A 19912-nucleotide genomic window follows, 5' to 3' on the forward strand; every position below is an offset into this window, starting at 1 on the left:
TACATACACTAAGTTGACTGTGCCTTTAAACAGCTTGGAAAATTCTGGAAAATGATGTCATGGCTTTAGAAGCTTCTGATAGGCTAATTGACATAATTTGAGTCATTTGGAGGTGTACCTGTGGATGTATTTCAAGGCCTACCTTCAAACTCAGTGCCTCTTTGCTTGACATCATGGGAAAATCAAAAGAAATCATCTAAGACCTCAGCAAAAACAAATTACACCTCCACAAGTCTGGTTCATCCTTGGGAGCAATTTCCAAACGCCTGAAGGTACCAGATTCATCTGTACAAACAATAGTACGCAAGTATAAACACCATATACAAAAGTATATATATCCACAGTAAAATGAGTCCTCAGCAAGGAAGAAGCCACTGCTCCAAAACCGCCATAAAAATACCAGACTACGGTTTGCAACTGCACATGGGGACAAAGATCGTACTTTTTGGAGAAATGTCCTCTGGTCTGATGAAACTCTTTTGCCATAATGACCATTGTTATGTTTGGAGGACAAAGGGGGAGGCTTGCAAGCCGAAGAATAACATCCCAACCGTGAAGCACGGGGTGGCAGCATCATGTTGTGGGGGTGCTTTGCTGCAGGAGGGTCTGGTGCACTTCACAAAATAGATGGCATCATGAGGTGGGAAAATTAGGTGGATATATTGAAGCAACATCTCAAGACATCAGTCAGGAAGTTAAAGCTTGGTCAATGACCCCAAGCATACTTCCAAAGTTGTGGAAAAATGGCTTAAAGACAACAGAGTCAAGGTATTGGAGTGGCCGTCACAAATCCCTGACCTGAATCCTACTGAAGAAGCATGTGCGAGCAAAGAGGCCTACAAACCTGACTCAGTTACACCAGCTCTGTCTGGAGGAATGGGCCAAAATTCACCCAACTTATTGTGGGAAGCTTGTGGAAGGCTACCCAAAACATTTCACCCAATTTAAACAATTTAAAGGCAATGCTACCAAATACTAATTGAGTGTATGTAAACTTCTGACCCACTGGGAATGTGATGAAATAAATAAAAGCTGAAATAAATCGTCCTCCCTACTATTATTCTGACATTTAACATTCTTGATGGTGTGGACAGTGAATTGTTACTCTGATTAAATGTCAGGAATGGTGAAAAACTGAGTTTAAATGTATTTGGCTAAGGTGTATGTTAACTTCCGACTTTGTGCGTGTGTGTAGATAGTATCTATTAGGACTCACATATAACACCCATTAGCAAACAGGGGCAAGTGCTGATGAATTAACCAACATTTTGGTTAAATGATTTGCATTTTGTTCTGTTTTTATCGGTAAGCTCAATGCACCCATTGCACAGTTTCTCCACATATAAATCAGATCCAGCCTGAACGATTCAGTAGGGAGTTGTAGTTTCCAACAGGCCAATATTCCACATTGTAATTAACTACAATGACCATAATCCGTTGCGCATCTACTTGTCCAGTCTTTTTTTTTTTTTTAAACCTGCTACTATTGAAGAGGGAAGAGTGCACGATCATGAGGGGATATAGAGAGCAGCTGTTTCTTCGCAAAGTATCTCTACCTGACAATACATGATCTAAGTGACTGATCGGTGATATTCAGCAGTCATAAATGCCTTATTTACATTGAAGAACAACAAAAATAGTGGTTTTGTCAGACGGCGGGCAGCAGCTTTATAGAGATCAGATGATGACTTGGAATGAAATAATAAAGTCATCAAATAAAACTAATGTAATTTACACAAGACTGAAATATTGAATTAAAGTAAAGTAATGTGAATAAATGAATGTTAATTAAGCAATACGGCCCTAGGGGCTGTTGTATATAACCAATATACCACGGCTAAGGGCTGCTCTTACGCACGACGCAACACGGTAAGCATTTAATGTTTGTAAAAAATAAACGAATAATCGAACCCGAAAAACGTGGTTATTTAAAAAAATAAACTGAACCGAAAGCACTAATCGCTCGGCACTAGTACAGACCGACACAAATGACAAGAGGGGACACCCCAGATTCTGCAGAGGGAAGTACAATTCACTCAGACCTGAAACGTACTCTTTGTCAACTTCCTGTTGATTTATACCTGAGAAGGGCCCCCCCCAAGCCCAGGATGGATGGCAGACCATAAACCCTAAACCCATTCCAGACCGATGCATCAATAACTCATCATAACACGTAGCAGACAGCTGCATAAATACACCTTCGATCAAAGGCCTTGAAGCAGTGAGATGGTTTAAAAACTGTTGTATTCAGATTCAAACTTTGGCCAAATATCAATAGTCGTGAAACTGTATTATGTTGCTATGGACAATATCACACACCTCTGTCTGTAAAGGATGTGTACACACACACACACACACACACACACACACACACACACACACACACACACACACACACCTGTCTGTAAAGGATGTACACACACGCGCGCACGCGCACACACACACACACACACACACACATCTGTCTGTAAAGGATGTACGCGCGCACACACACACACACACACACACACACACACACACACACATCTGTCTGTAAAGGATGTACACACGCACACACACGCACACACACACACACACACATCTGTCTGTAAAGGATGTACACACGCACACACACGCACGCACACACACACACACACACATCTGTCTGTAAAGGATGTACACACGCGCACACACACACACACACACACACACATCTGTCTGTAAAGGATGTACACACGTACACACACACACACACACACACACACACACATCTGTCTGTAAAGGATGTACACACACACACATCTGTCTGTAAAGGATGTACACACGCGCACACACACACACACACACACATCTGTCTGTAAAGGATGTACACACGCGCACACACACACATCTGTCTGTAAAGGATGTACACACGCGCACACACACACACACACACACATCTGTCTGTAAAGGATGTACACACGCGCACACACACACACACACACACACACACATCTGTCTGTAAAGGATGCACACACACACACACACACCTGTCTGTAAAGGATGTACACACACACACACACACACACACACACACACACACACACACACACACACACACACACACATCTGTCTGTAAAGGATGTACACACGTACACATACACACACACACTAATGCCCCCCTCCCCACCTCTCTTCTCCAGGGTGAGGGTGTATACTAAAACTGATGGGAAGGTGTGTATTCACCCCAAGTCAGTGAATGCTGAGGAGACCCAGTTTAACTACACATGGCTCATCTATCACCTCAAGATGAGGACCAGCAGTGTGAGTATACAGTACAGCATACTGTGACAACCCTGAATGTGTCTGTATTTTCTCTGGTAGGCACAACCTACCTGGCACCCCTACAAACAACAACCTCAAGTTAAAACTGTGACATAGAAAATGGCACCCCAGATCAGACCTCTTTCAACATTGAGAAATAACCAAAGCAAATATTTTTGTGCAGATTGTGTGTTATTTAAAACAATGGATTCACCCCAAGAAAATCTGTTCATCCACATCATACCTGTCAATAGGAATACACAGGATCATTCTGACCATCGAGCCTCCATATCATACCTGTCAATAGGAATACACAGGATCATTCTGACCATCGAGCCTCCATATCATACCTGTCAATGGGATACACAGGATCATTCTGACCATTGAGCCTCCATAGCATACCTGTCAATAGGAATACACAGGATCATTCTGACCATCGAGCTGACAATACAAATCATAATGTGAATGGAGATAATGGAGTTGATTTGGGCCAGAGCCCTGGGAATCTGAATGCTCGGGTCTGGACCACAGGCCACAGGAGGTCTAACCAGTTACTCACTTATTGACTTGGACATGTGTGGAAGTACTGAGCTAGCCCCTCCCTCTGACACCCAACCTTCCTCCATTATTCTGGTTTATCTCCAGAGGTTGTAGTCTTACAACTTCAAGGTGACATCCTTGATATTCGGACTCAACAACATCTCCAAACTCTAATCCACCATGAATTCAAATGTCTGAGTGAAGAGCAACAACAGAGCTCAATGGAATTCTGAGACTCACTGAGAACTCTAACCCACATGCTGACAGAGCTCAGTGAGAGTGGAAGATGGGATATTACTGGTGCCATGGACAGGCAGTTTGACTACCAACGAAACCAGCTCACTGCCAGTGGTGCCTGTAACATCACCAATGACGTTCATTCTATTTTTTCTCCCCTGGTTAACACTGGAGACCACTTGCAGACAGAGCTCTCTAAATGTCGTAAAATGTTGGATGACGTGTCTGTTGACATGACCTCCATTAGGCACAACTCTTTGCACAGAGCTTCTCTGATGTCCACTTCTGTTCAGACCACCGAGGGCCAAGCTGGCACCTCAGAACAGCCAAGACAAGGCCATGCTGCAGCCACCCCCTGCAGGATGCGATCCACCATGCATCCTGGTGTTTATTTCCATTGTCTGATAACTCCCTCACCCTCTACTTCCTCAATCCTTCCTAGCTCTTTTATTCATGGTGATGTGAGTAGATGTCATGTGGGGCTGATGCCCATTAACTTCACTAGGGTAGGGGGCACTATTTTCACTTCCGGATGAAAAGCGTGCCCAAAGTAAACTGCCTGCTACTCAGGCCCAGAAGATAGGATATGCATATAATTTGGATAGATCATATAGATTTGGATAGAAAACATTCTAAAGTTTCCAAAACTGTTAAAATAATGTATGTGAGGATAACAGAATGGATTTGGCAGGTGAAAACCTGAGAAGAATCTATCCAGGAAGTGGGATTTTTTTGTTTATAGTTTTCTATCGAATGCCATTACAGTATCCATTGATTTAGGATTCAAATTGCACTTCCTATGGCTTCCACTAGTCTTTAGAAATTGTTTCAGGCTTGTATTCTGAAAAATGAGGGAGTAGACCACTCTGAATGACTGGACCCTACAGTGTCACACAGCTTTTTCATTTAGCGTGACCAGAGAGCGTGCCTTTCTTGTTTACCTTTTATATTGACGACGTTATTGTCCGGTTGAAATATTATCGATTATTATGACTAAAAGCAACCTGAGAATTGATTATAAACATCGTTTGACATGTTTGACATGTTTCTACGAACTTTACGGATAATATTTGGATTTTTCGTCTGCCTGTTGTGACTGTGTTTGAGCCTGTGGATTACTGAACAAAACGCTCGAACAAAACTGAGGTTTTTGGATATAAACAGGGATTTTATGGAACAAAACAAACATTTATTGTGTAAATGGGAGTCGTGTGAGTGCAACCATATGAAGATCATCATTGGTAAGTGATTAGTTATATCGCTATTTCTGACTTGTGTAACTCCTCTACTTGGCAGGTAACTGTTTGTTATGATTTGTCTGCTGGGTGCTGTTCTCAGATAATCGCATGGTATGCTTTCGCCGTAAAGCCTTTTTGAAATCTGACACCGTGGTTGGATTAACAAGAAGTTCATCTTTAAACCGATGTATAGCACTTGTATGTTTTATGAATTTTTATATAATGAGTATTTCTGTTTTTGAATTTGGTGCTCAGCAATTTCACTGGATGTTGGCCAGGTGGGACGCTAGCGTACCCTAGTGAGGTTAAATAGCAATTTCCCACCTTTGGGGGGGGGGAGGATGACAGTCTTAATCCGCTAATATATCTGGGAAGATGTTGTGACTTTCTTGCCCTCAATCCCCTGGACAGAGAATGCCAGCTGCAATATGAACAGAGAAAGAAACAGACACCCAAACAGTTACCCAAGCCAGACCATCAACAACAGCCAGAGTCTACAGCCAAGACCCCTCCCATGTTCTGTTGGAGATGTAGCAAAAATAAACATTCTCCAACTACATGTCCAAATCAGTATCAAGTAAACCCTTCCAGAAACCACCAATCACAACATTCTAACTCCCTTCGCAGGAACGCCCATCCTACTCTGGTTGCTTTGACCAAAGCCGAAAGCCCCAAGAGTCACTGCCTACGCTCCCCCATCGACATCCCCTTCCTTTCAGTTAATACCGCACCAACTGGTGTTACACCTGTCCATAGGCCCATGGACAGGAAGAGCCATCCTGGACACCGGGTCATCCTACACACTGCTCAATGAGAAACTGCGGAAGGAGTTGCTTCATATGTAGGGACCCAGCACAAACACTGGGACAAGCACCTTCGTGAGTTTCGATTTGCCTTGAATTCTGCTGTGCAAGAGTCCACTGGAGTCATCCCTGTAGATCTGAACCTCAGTCGTCCCCCTCCGAGGACACTTGGATATGGTTCTACAGCCCCAGCAGGTTACTCCAGACTCTGCATGCTATGACCAGGTAGTCCATCTCCATGACTTTAGAACTTTAGAACTCTCAAAGAACCCAAAGAATCTCAAAGAACATGACCCAGGCTCGACTCAAGCAGAAGAGAAATGATGATAAGAACAGACGAGACGTGCAGTTCCAGGTTAGTGATCGGGTGTGGCTTCGCTCTCATCCTTACTCAAAAGCTGAACAATTCTTCTCGGCCTAAATGGCAAGGACCATCTAGGATTGTGGAGCAGATGGGCCCTCTGAACTACCGAGTGGTGAAAGAGGACACCGGTGAAGATATGCGCGTTGTCCATGTCTCACTCCTTAAGGACCGTTACCCCTCGGCTGAGGAATTGGAGGAGATTGAACGCTGCAAGGTCCTGGATATCTTTGAAGAGGAAAGTGATGACGACTTTCCTCTGATTCCCAGACCCAGAAGTCTCACGCCTTAAGGCCTGTTACCCCTCAGCTGAGGAGTGTGAGCGCCACAAAGTCATGAATATTTTTGTAGAGGAAAGTGATAGACTTTTCTTGGTTTCCCAGACCAAGATGTGCGTTCCAGGGCAATGGTTGGCTTTTTCCAGGGGAGGGGGTGTGTGACGGCCCTGAATTTGTCTGAACCGTCTCATTGCTTCTCCTTCCAATAGGGTGTTTCCCCTTTAATTCCCTATTAAATAGCCGGCATCAGCTGCGCAAAAGTGGGGTTGTGATGGTGGTGGGAATGAGGATGTGTTCAACCCTCAGTTCCGAAGCTTCTTCACTCCATTTGTTTTGTCGTATTTAAAAGTGTGATTTGTAGCCTTGTCTCAAGTTTAACCAGTCATTTCTTCCTTTTGGACTACACATCTCAGTTGGTCTCCGTTGTTTTGTCGTGGCCTTTCTCCACTGGAGATCTGTTGGCTGATTGGATTGGCTGACTGACTTTTTTGCATACAATATTTCATTTGTATGAGTGTGATTTATACTGTAATTTGTGGTCAGTTGTAGTTGATGACAACTGAGATTTGATACTCTTTATTAGAGGTCGACCGATTATGATTTTTCAACGCCGATACTGATTGGAGGACCAAAAAAAGCTGATACCGATTAATCGGACAATTTTTATTTATTTATTTGTAATAAGGACAGTTACAACAATACTGAATGACACTTATTTTAACTTAATATAATACACCATCATGAAACATGTTCAATTTGGTTTAAATAATGCAAAAACAAAGTGTTATAGAAGAAAGTAAATGTGCAATATGTGCCATGTAGAAAAGCTAATGTTTAAGTTCCTTGCTCAAAACATGAGAACATATGAAAGCTTGTGGTTCCTTTTAACATGAGTCTTTAATATTCACAGGTAGTTTTAGGTTGTAGTTATTATAGGAATTATAGGACTATTTCCCTCTATACCGTTGGTATTTCATTAACCTTTGACTATTGGATGTTCTTATAGGCAGTCCCTCTTCTTGCCCCTACCTGGGCTCGAACCAGGAACACATCAACAACAGCCACCCTCGAAGCATCGTTACCCATCACTCCACAAAAGCCGCTGCCCTTACAGAGCAAGGGAAACAACTACTTCAAGGTCTCAGAGCGAGCGACGTCACCGATTGAAACGCTATTAGCACGCCCCCCGCTAACTAGCTAGCCATTTCACATCAGTTACACCAGCCTAATCTCGGGAGTTGATAGGCTTGAAGTCATAAACAGTGCAATGCTTGAAGCACAGCGAAGAGCTGCTGGCAAATGCACAAAAGTGCTGTTTGAATAAATGCTTACGAGCCTGCTACTGCCTACCATCGCTCAGTCAAACTGCTCTATCAAATCATAGACTTAATTATAACATAATAACACACAGAAATACGAGCCTTAGGTCATTAATATGGCCAAATCCGGAAAGTATAATTTCAAAAACAAAATGTTTATTCTTTCAGTGAAATACGGAACCGTTCCGTATTTTATCTAACGGGTGGCATCCCTAAGTCAAAGTCAAAATAAAAATAAAAACTCAGTTTAGCTGGCGCGCTTCAGTCAATAATCCACCCAGTTTCCCCCCATCAAAATGCATACAAAATGAGTCCCAAACATTACTAATAAACTTTTCCAAACAAGTCTAACAACATTTATAATCAAACCTTAGGTACCCTAATATGTAAATAAACGATCAAATTTAAGACAGAGAATCGTTATTGTCTTTACCTGAGAAAAATACCAAAGAACGCGCTCTCTTCCACACGCTTGGAAACACTACAGCCAAAATGGGAGCCACCTAGAAAAACTACAATTTTACTAAATTTTTCCAACAACCAGCCTGCAAATTTTTCTAAAGACTGTTGACATCTAGTGGAAGCCCTAGGAACTGCAATCTGGGAGGACTTCACCTTATAATAAAGTGAATAGGCTGAATTATTTTTTTTGGGGGGGGGGGTTGTCCTCTGGGTTTTGCCTGCCATTTCAGATCTGTTATACTGACAGACATTATTAGAAACTTCAGAGTGTTTTCTATCCACATCTACCAATTATATGCAAATCCTCGCTTCTAGGCCTGAGTAACAGGCAGTTTACTTTGGGCACGCTTTTCACCCGGACGTGAAAATACTGCCCCCTACCCAAGAGAGGTTAATCTGTTGACCTCTACTCTTTATGGTTGTGTGGTAAAATAGTTGATATTTTGATAGTATGATTGAGACTGGGTTTACGCTACACTTTTATGAACGGACAAACATTGCGTGATTAAGGTCACTTGAGTTTACTGAACGCTTTACCGGGCTGGACTCTTTTAGGCCCGAGGCACGGGACTTTTCTTGAGGGACCAGAGCTCGTTGTTTGTTACATTATTGTTTGTGTGTGATCATTTATGTTGGTAATACAACCCATGCAAAATAAGTTGTTTTGAAGTTATTTCCAATGTTTTAAGGGTTTATGAAAAGTGAATTTCCAGACTGACTTTGACATCATACATCAGACAGCATGCATACACAGTACAGCATGCATACACAGTACAGCATGCATACACAGTACTGCATGCATACACAGTACTGCATGCATACACAGTACTGCATGCATACACAGTACTGCATGCATACACAGTACAGCATCCATATACAACGCTGTTGCACCATTTGCCACAAATGAACCTTACAGAGATGGTTCACTCAAATCAGTTTGTCAGTACTTTTTTTCCTATTGCAAATTAGTACCAATCTTTTGATATATGCATGCTCCTGATTCATGCAGTAGGATACACACACCAGAGGGTGAGTGATAGATACTTCATCCTGATTCATGCAGTAGGATACACACACCAGAGGATGAGTGATAGATACTTCATCCTAATTCATGCAGTAGGATACACACACCAGAGAATGAGTGATAGATACTTCATCCTGATTCATGCAGTAGGATACACACACCAGAGGATGAGTGATAGATACTTCATCCTGATTCATGCAGTAGGATACACACACCAGAGGGTGAGGGATATGGACTTGGATGGGTGGTTGTGAGTTCCACAGTGTTGTTTGTGACCGTTTCACTGAGTTGGCGGGTTAAAGGTTAACTCTGGTCCCATTTTTAGACTTGATTAATATTTGATTAAACCAGTGGCTTTCAACTCCCTCCCAAAGTCCCTGGCACATCCAAGCTCCCGGGCAGTACCAGAGAGGAATGCAGTCAATGCCAGCCTCTCTCTGTCCTCTCTCTACCCTGCTGCACTGAATGTTATCAGTTAGAGGAGGGTTGGGTTACTGACTGTGGAAATGTGTTTTAGGAACTCAGTCGGGATCTCAACTTACTGTTGAGAGTTAGAATAGTAGAATACACAAGGTGCAATTTATAAATATGGTTGTGCCTCCTGAGTGGCACAAGGCATCGCAGTGCTAGCTGTGCCACTAGAGATCCTGGTTCGAGTCCAGGCTCTGTCGCAGCCGGCCCGAGACCCGGGGGAGACCCATGGGGCGGCGCACAATTGGCCCAGCGTCATCTGGGTTAGAGGAGGGTTTGGCCGGCAGGGATGTGCTAGTCCCATCTCATGTGGCGCCTAGGCGCAATGCACGCTGACACGGTCGCCAGGTGTACGGTGTTTCCTCCGACACATTGGTGCGGCTGGCTTCGGGATAAGCAGGCATTGTGTCAAGAAGCAGTTCGGCTTGGTTGGGTTGTGTTTCGGAGGAAGCACGGCTCTCCCGAGTCCGTATGGGAGTTGCTGCGATGAGACAAGACTGTAACTACCAATTGGATATCACAAAAAAAAAAAGGCAATATGGTTGTGCATCAGCAGTTTCTCTTGTTATGTCAGTCACTCAATCAGCCATGTCAGCTAACATCTTTTAGATTGTTAAGTCAGTCTAATGGCCAGCTATCTAAGCTTGTAGTAATCATGGTCGAATTACCAACCAAGGGGGGGGGGGCCATGGATTTTGTTAGTCTCTCTCATTCAGCCTTTGCAATTTTTAAGATGGCAAAATGTGTAGAATTGCATGAAATTAACTAATACTAATACAATTTTTTTTCTCTCATTTTCAAGTGGGGACGCTACATTTTTGTGCTTAGCGCCCCCAGAAGGATAGGGCCGACTCTTAATGCAGGTGTGGGTATGCAGACCTGCGAGGCACTGCGGCCCCTTATGAGTGGAGATTGTTTTGTGGCCCCCACCCCCAGCAAAGTTGCCCATCCCTGTTAGATAGAGGTGCTTTTCTTTCTTGTCCGACTGTCTTTCTGGTCCGACTGTGAAAGGGAAACCTAGCCAGTCCAGTGACGCGAGCCTAGCAGACGAGCTAAATACCAACACTGAACCATGCATGAGAGTAATTCACATACCGCCCCAACAGATCCTCAGATGACGCAACCTCTATTGCACTCCACATTGCCCTTTCCCACCTGGACAAAAGGAACACCTACGTGAGAATAATGTTCATTGACTACAGCTTAGCGTAGTCACCACACCATAGTGCCCTCGAAGCTTATCACTAAACAAAGAACCCTGGGACTAAACACCTCCGTTTGCAACTGGATCCTGGACTTCCTGACGGGCAGTCCCCAGGTGGTGAGGGTAGGCAACAACATGTCTGCCACTGTGACCCTCAACACGTGGGACCCCTCAGGGGTGCGTGCTTAGACCCCTCCTGTACTCTATGTTCACCCGCCTCTGCGTGGCGTACGACGCCAACACCATTGTTAAGTTTGCAGATGATACGACGGTAGTGGGCCTGATCACAGCCTACAGGGGAGGTCGTCAGAGACCTGGCAGTGCTGATCGGGGACTGCAGGAAACGATGGGGCTGTAGTAGAGACGGTCGAGAGCTTCAAGTTCCTCGGTGTCCACATCAGGATCTATCATGGTCCACACACACCAACAGAGTTGTGAAGAGGGCAAGACGACACCTCTCCCCCTCAGGGGGCTGAAAAGATTCAGCATGGGCCCCGAGATCCTCAAAGTTCTCCAGCTGCACTGTGGTGGAAATGTAATATTAATTACATACTATACTGTTTACTTAGACACACTATGCTGTTTTTACTTAGCGCAATTCCTGCCGATCGTAAACACAGGTGGCCTCATACTGCTGTCGCATCCAAGCAGCTCATACATCTATACACTCAGATTCATACAAGACAAGCCTGTATCAGCAAAAATACTAACATATAACAATGGATAATTTTATGTGGGAAGTGCAGGGAAGAACAGAGAAATGGTGGATATCAGCTATATTGGGCTACACCGACGAGCTCTTTTCCCAGGGTCTGTTTCTGCACATTTGCTAACTCTTACAAAGATACAAGGATATAGTTTCTATAGGAGGTGAAAGACAGCTCTGTTCATTTTGCTTTTCAACTCTGACTATTTTTAGTGATGGTTGATTGCTTCATTTTTGCTAGTCTTATAATAAAATGTGTTGTTTGAAAGAATCCGCAGTCTCTCTTCCTATAGAATTTCTCTGACAGCACCATTGTGAGCTTCTTGATTGGCTGCATCACCGCTTGGTATGTCAATTGCTTTTCATCCGACTGCAAGGTGCTACAGAGGGTAGTGAGTACGGCCCAGTACATCACTGGGGCCGAACTCCCTGCCATCCAGGGCCTATATACCAGGCGGTGTCAGAGGAAGGCCCTAAAATGATCAGACTCCAGCCACCCAAGTCATAGACTGTTTTCTCTCTGCTACTGTACCGAAGCTTAGTTAGGCTGGGTAGCTATTGATGAACTAACTGCATTTACCCTCTTTTACCACTATTTTGACCCGTCACATACACTGCTGTTACTGTTTATCTATTGTGTTGTCTAGTCACTTTACCCCCTACCTATATGTACACATCTACCTCAATTACCTCATACCTATATGTACGTATCTACCTTAATTACCTCATACCTATATGTACATATCTACCTCAATTACCTCATACCTATATGTACACATCTACCTCAATTACCTCATACCTATATGTACATATCTACCTCAATTACCTCATACCTACAGTGCCTTGCGAAAGTATTCGGCCCCCTTGAACTTTGCGACCTTTTGACACATTTCAGGCTTCAAACATAAAGATATAAAACTGTATTTTTTTGTGAAGAATCAACAACAAGTGGGACACAATCATGAAGTGGAACGACATTTATTGGATATTTCAAACTTTTTTAACAAATCAAAAACTGAAAAATTGGGCGTGCAAAATTATTCAGCCCCTTTACTTTCAGTGCAGCAAACTCTCTCCAGAAGTTCAGTGAGGATCTCTGAATGATCCAATGTTGACCTAAATGACTAATGATGATAAATACAATCCACCTGTGTGTAATCAAGTCTCCGTATAAATGCACCTGCACTGTGATAGTCTCAGAGGTCCGTTAAAAGCGCAGAGAGCATCATGAAGAACAAGGAACACACCAGGCAGGTCCGAGATACTTTTGTGAAGAAGTTTTAATGCCGGATTTGGATACAAAAAGATTTCCCAAGCTTTAAACATCCCAAGGAGCACTGTGCAAGCGATAATATTGAAATGGAAGGAGTATCAGACCACTGCAAATCTACCAAGACCTGGCCGTCCCTCTAAACTTTCAGCTCATACAAGGAGAAGACTGATCAGAGATGCAGCCAAGAGGCCCATGATCACTCTGGATGAACTGCAGAGATCTACAGCTGAGGTGGGAGACTCTGTCCATAGGACAACAATCAGTCGTATATTGCACAAATCTGGCCTTTATGGAAGAGTGGCAAGAAGAAAGCCATTTCTTAAAGATATCCATAAGAAATGTTGTTTAAAGTTTGCCACAAGCCACCTGGGAGACACACCAAACATGTGGAAGAAGGTGCTCTGGTCAGATGAAACCAAAATTGAACTTTTTGGCAACAATGCAAAACGTTATGTTTGGCGTAAAAGCAACACAGCTCATCACCCTGAACACACCATCCCCACTGTCAAACATGGTGGTGGCAGCATCATGGTTTGGGCCTGCTTTTCTTCAGCGGGGACAGGGAAGATGGTTAAAATTGATGGGAAGATGGATGGAGCCAAATACAGGACCATTCTGGAAGAAAACCTGATGGAGTCTGCAAAAGACCTGAGACTGGGACGGAGATTTGTCTTCCAACAAGACAATGATCCAAAACATAAAGCAAAATCTACAATGGAATGGTTCAAAAATAAACATATCCAGGTGTTAGAATGGCCAAGTCAAAGTCCAGACATGAATCCAATCGAATCTGTGGAAAGAACTGAAAACTGCTGTTCACAAATGCTCTCCATCCAACCTCACTGAGCTCGAGCTGTTTTGCAAGGAGGAATGGGAAAAATGTCAGTCTCTCGATGTGCAAAACTGATAGAGACATACCCCAAGCGACTTACAGCTGTAATCGCAGCAAAAGGTGGCGCTACAAAGTATTAACTTAAGAGGGCTGAATAATTTTGCATGCCCAATTTTTAAGTTTTTGATTTGTTAAAAAAGTTTGAAATATCCAATAAATGTCGTTCCACTTCTTGATTGTGTCCCACTTGTTGTTGATTCTTCACAAACAAATACAGTTTTATATCTTTATGTTTGAAGCCTGAAATGTGGCAAAAGGTCGCAAAGTTCAAGGGGGCCGAATACTTTCGCAAGGCACTGTATATGTACATATCTACCTCAATTACCTCATACCTATATATACATATCTACCTCAATTACCTCATACCTATATGTACATATCTACCTCAATGACCTCATACCTATATGTACATATCTACCTTAATTACCTCATACCTATATGTACATATCTACCTCAATTACCTCATACCCCTGCACATTGACTCAGTACTGGTGCCCCGTGTGTATATAGACAAGTTATTACCTCATACCCCTGCACATTGACTCAGTACTGGTACCCCGTGTGTATATAGCCAAGTTATTACCTCATACCCCTGCACATTGACTCAGTACTGGTACCCCGTGTGTATATAGCCAAGTTATTACCTCATACCCCTGCACATTGACTCAGTACTGGTACCCCGTGTGTATATAGCCAAGTTATTACCTCATACCCCTGCACATTGACTCAGTACTGGTACCCCGTGTGTATATAGCCAAGTTATTACCTCATACCCCTGCACATTGACTCAGTACTGGTACCCCGTGTGTATATAGCCAAGTTATTACCTCATACCCCTGCACATTGACTCAGTACTGGTACCCCGTGTGTATATAGCCAAGTTATTACCTCATACCCCTGCACATTGACTCAGTACTGGTACCCCGTGTGTATATAGCCAAGTTATTACCTCATACCCCTGCACATTGACTCAGTACTGGTGCCCCGTGTGTATATAGCCAAGTTATTACCTCATACCCCTGCACATTGACTCAGTACTGGTACCCCGTGTGTATATAGCCAAGTTATTACCTCATACCCCTGCACATTGACTCAGTACTGGTACCCGTGTGTGTATAGCCAAGTTATTACCTCATACCCCTGCACATTGACTCAGTACTGGTACCCCGTGTGTATATAGCCAAGTTATTATTACTCATTGTGGATTTATTCCTTGTTATACATTTTTCTATTTGTTTTCTTTGTCTCTATTGTTGGGAAGGGTCCACCTGTTATTTACCAAGCATCTCCAGATCTTCCTGTATGTATGTATATGTGTGTGTGTGTGTGTGTGTGTGTGTGTGTGTGTGTGTGTGTGTGTGTGTGTGTGTGTGTGTGTGTGTGTGTGTAATACTGTATCCATGTCTGTCCCCAGATCTTCCTGTATGTGTGTGTGTGTGTGTGTGTGTGTGTGTGTGTTAATGCTGTAATCATGTCTGTCCCCAGATCTTCCTGTGTGTGTGTGTGTGTTAATGCTGTATCCATGTCTGTCTCCAGATCTTCCTGTATGTGTGTGTGTGTGTGTGTGGGGGTTAATGCTGTAATCATGTCTGTCCCCAGATCTTCCTGTACGACTGTACGGAGGTGTCTCCGTTCTCCCTGCTGTTCTTTGGAGGTGACGTCACCATACAGATGGATCAGGACCAGGAGACCATCGCTGTGGACGACTGGATCGTCTTCCAGTCCCCCGCACGCATCGCTCACCTCGTCAAGGTACACACACACACACCATCGCTGTGGACGACTGGATCGTCTTCCAGTCCCCCGCACGCATCGCTCACCTCGTCAAGGTACACACACACACACCATCGCTGTGGACGACTGGATCGTCTTCCAGTCCCCGGCACGCATCGCTCACCTCGTCAAGGTACACACACACACACCATCGCTGTGGATGACTGGATCGTCTTCCAGTCCCCCGCACGCATCGCTCACCTCGTCAAGGTACACACACACACACCATCGCTGTGGACGACTGGATCGTCTTCCAGTCCCCCGCACGCATCGCTCACCTCGTCAAGGTACACACACACACACACACCATCGCTGTGGACTACTGGATCGTCTTCCAGTCCCCCGCACGCATCGCTCACCTCGTCAAGGTACACACACACACACACACACACACCATCGCTGTGGACGACTGGATCGTCTTCTAGTCCCCCGCACGCATCGCTCACCTCGTCAAGGTACACACACACACACACCATCGCTGTGGACGACTGGATCGTCTTCCAGTCCCCCGCACGCATCGCTCACCTCGTCAAGGTACACGAACACACACACACACACTTGACCGTTTTTCCGTATCTACCTCTCTCTGCAGAATCTGAAGAAGGAGCTGGACTCTCTATTGGAAGAGAAGATCCGAAGCCCCGCCCCTGTGGACTGGAGCAACCGCCAATCCAAAGACTGTGCCGTCATCACAGCCATCATAGACCTCATCACCACCCAGGAGAGGCCCGACGTTAACGCGAGGAACACTGAGCCTAGAGGACGCCGCCAGTATCACAACAACGATGATGGTGACGAGTACGAGAACTGCTGCATCTCTTCTCAACCCAGAGAAAAGCTCAGGCCATAGAGATGGAAAGAGGTCTCCACTTTGTATCTGTGCCATAATGGCGCTGCCCATGCTATCTCCGTTTGAATTAAGTGTCAAGCTAATGTTGGTGATTTACCTCCACTTGCAGAGCTGGAGTCCTAAACTAAATATTGTGTTATTTTGGCGATAAAGCTTAACGCCATTTACCAACTAGGCAAACCAATTTGAAGACCATGGTCTGGTCATTGGCTGATCATTCCCATAGGAATCCCCCACCCAGTTGACTACTTTAAAATGGTGGAAGCCTCTAAATGTCCACGCTAAATTGTTTCCAAGTAGAGATCTCTATACATCTCAATGTCTTAGGCACATTTTCTATTGGATATGAGTCCAGTCAGGATGGTATGTGAAGAAAGAGTCCCCGAACACCAACTATTTGAATTTCATTCTATAAGCCTACTGGAAAAGGCTGAGCATGTATTTTTGCATTTGTTAAAAACAATTATGTGAAACTAAGTTGTATGGAATGCTGTTTTGTTGATATTGCTTGACATTCTCATGTTGTCAAATGGTCCATTTGACTGATGAATGATTAACTTGCCATTGTTTTCTTTTCAGTTTTTTGTTCAAATATTTGAATCTTCTCCCTGAAGCTGAATCAATAAAGCTGCCCTTATTGCAGTGTGACGTCTTTTCTAGTGTGGTGTGAAGTGGGAGAGATTAAGGCCTGGATTCGCATTATGGCGTGCTTGACATTTAAAGGTCATTTCTAACTGAGCCGTCATCTGCAGCATTTACCTTGAATGCCATCTCTCTACGAACGTGGAAATAGGGGCGATCGGATTTCAAGTTAGAAGATACGTTAGTAGTAACAAACACATATTCCTGAATTGGGTCCTTATTAAAATGTAACAGCCGTGATAGATGTACATTGCGTTATCCAACTAAAAAACATTTTCTTTAACCAGGCAAGTCAGTTAAGAACAAATTCTTATTTTCAATGACGGCCTACCAGAGGAACAGTGGGTTAACTGCCTTGTTCAGGGGCAGAATGACAAGATTTTTTTATCTTGTCAGCCTGGGGATTCGATCTGGCAACCATTACGGTTACTAGTCCATTCTAACCGCTAGGCTACCTGCCTCCTCTAACCGCTAGGCTACCTGCCTCCTTTAACTGCTAGGCTACTCTAACCGCTAGGCTACCTGCCTCCTCTAACCGCTAGGCTACCTGCCTCCTTTAACTGCTAGGCTACTCTAACCGCTAGGCTACCTGCCTCCTCTAACCGCTAGGCTACCTGCCTCTAACCGCTGACACTCACATGGCGAGGGGCTGAATCTCATTGGCTGGAACTCAAAGCGTTAGGGGGGCTGGCCCACGTGGGGGGAAATGGCACATCTTCCAGAAAAGTCTCTTTCAAACTAGGGATTTTGTGGCTGAGGTAAAACAGTAATTCTGCTCATAGATGATGCATGTGTGAACTACACATCGACACATCCGGCCCAAAAGCGGGAGATTTAGAAAATACTAGTCGCCAAAGTACCGGAGCATGTCTTTAATAGAATCCATTTGTGTTATCTTGATATTTATGTATCCATCGGTCTAATCTCTTAACAGGAGGTACAGTTACAGCAGGAGTAAAGTTTAACTTCACTGAATGTTACCAATTAAAACCAAACCCATTCTCTCTCTCGGACTGGTCCCCAGTCATAACAGAGGTCTGTTCCCCGGCCATAACAGAGGTCTGTTCCCCAGCCATAACAGAGGTCTGTTCCCCAGCCATAACAGAGGTCTGTTCCCCAGTCATAACAGAGGTCTGTTCCCTGGTCTCCAGCCATAACAGGGGTCTGTTCCCCAGCCATAACAGAGGTCTGTTCCCCGGCCATAACAGAGGTATGTTCCCCAGCCATAACAGAGGTCTGTTCCCTGGTCTCCAGCCATAACAGGGGTCTGTTCCCCAGCCATAACAGGGGTCTGGTCCCCAGCCATAACAGAGGTCTGGTCCCCAGCCATAACAGAGGTCTGTTCCCCAGCCATAACAGAGGTCTGTTCCCCAGCCATAACAGAGGTCTGTTCCCCAGCCATAACAGAGGTCTGTTCCCCAGCCATAACAGAGGTCTGTTCCCCAGCCATAACAGAGGTCTGTTCCCCAGCCATAACAGAGGTCTGTTCCCCAGCCATAACAGAGGTCTGTTCCCCAGCCATAACAGAGGTCTGTTCCCCAGTCATAACAGAGGTCTGTTCCCCAGTCATAACAGAGGTCTGTTCCCCAGTCATAACAGAGTTCTGTTCCCCAGTCATAACAGAGGTCTGTTCCCCAGTCATAACAGAGGTCTGTTCCCCAGTCATAACAGAGGTCTGTTCCCCAGTCATAACAGAGGTCTGTTCCCCAGTCATAACAGAGGTCTGTTCCCCAGTCATAACAGAGGTCTGTTCCCCAGTCATAACAGAGGTCTGGTCCCCAGCCATAACAGAGGTCTGTTCCCCAGCCATAACAGGGGTCTGTTCCCCAGTCATAACAGAGGTCTGTTCCCCAGTCATAACAGAGGTCTGGTCCCCAGTCATAACAGAGGTCTGTTCCCCAGTCATAACAGAGGTCTGGTCCCCAGCCATAACAGAGGTCTGTTCCCCAGCCATAACAGGGGTCTGTTCCCCAGTCATAACAGAGGTCTGTTCCCCAGTCATAACAGAGGTCTGGTCCCCAGCCATAACAGAGGTCTGTTCCCCAGTCATAACAGAGTTCTGTTCCCCAGTCATAACAGAGGTCTGGTCCCCAGCCATAACAGAGGTCTGGTCCCCAGCCATAACAGAGGTCTGGTCCCCAGCCATAACAGAGGTCTGTTCTCCAGCCATAACAGAGGTCTGGTCCCCAGCCATAACAGAGGTCTGTTCTCCAGCCATAACAGAGGTCTGTTCCCCAGCCATAACAGAGGTCTGTTCCCCAGCCATAACAGAGGTCTGGTCCCCAGCCATAACAGAGGTCTGTTCCCCAGCCATAACAGAGGTCTGTTCTCCAGCCATAACAGAGGTCTGTTCCCCAGCCATAACAGAGGTCTGTTCCCCAGTCATAACAGAGGTCTGGTCCCTGGTCTCCAGCCATAACAGGGGTCTGGTCCCCAGCCATAACAGAGGTCTGTTCCCCAGCCATAACAGAGGTCTGTTCCCCGTTCCCCTAAATTCACTGAGCCATTCAACAATTCATCAGCATTCTGAAAAAAAACAGATTGCAAATACAACAGA

At 44.7% G+C, this 19912-nt stretch overlaps 1 protein-coding gene across 1 annotated transcript in view; it reads left to right on the plus strand.

The window, feature by feature from the left end:
• Nucleotides 1-17367, plus strand: part of dhx36 (DEAH (Asp-Glu-Ala-His) box polypeptide 36) — a 65651-nt gene extending 48284 nt beyond the window's left edge. Inside the window, exons 23-25 of the mRNA XM_020507004.2 lie at nt 3162-3282; nt 15690-15842; nt 16456-17367. Coding sequence (XP_020362593.2) covers nt 3162-3282; nt 15690-15842; nt 16456-16713 — 532 coding nt within the window. The 3' untranslated portion in view covers nt 16714-17367. The remainder of the gene's footprint in view (nt 1-3161; nt 3283-15689; nt 15843-16455) is intronic.
• Nucleotides 17368-19912: the final 2545 nt, after the last annotated feature.

Source organism: Oncorhynchus kisutch, linkage group LG15 (genome assembly GCF_002021735.2).
Source record: "Oncorhynchus kisutch isolate 150728-3 linkage group LG15, Okis_V2, whole genome shotgun sequence".
In the NCBI taxonomy this organism is placed as follows: domain Eukaryota; kingdom Metazoa; phylum Chordata; class Actinopteri; order Salmoniformes; family Salmonidae; genus Oncorhynchus; species Oncorhynchus kisutch.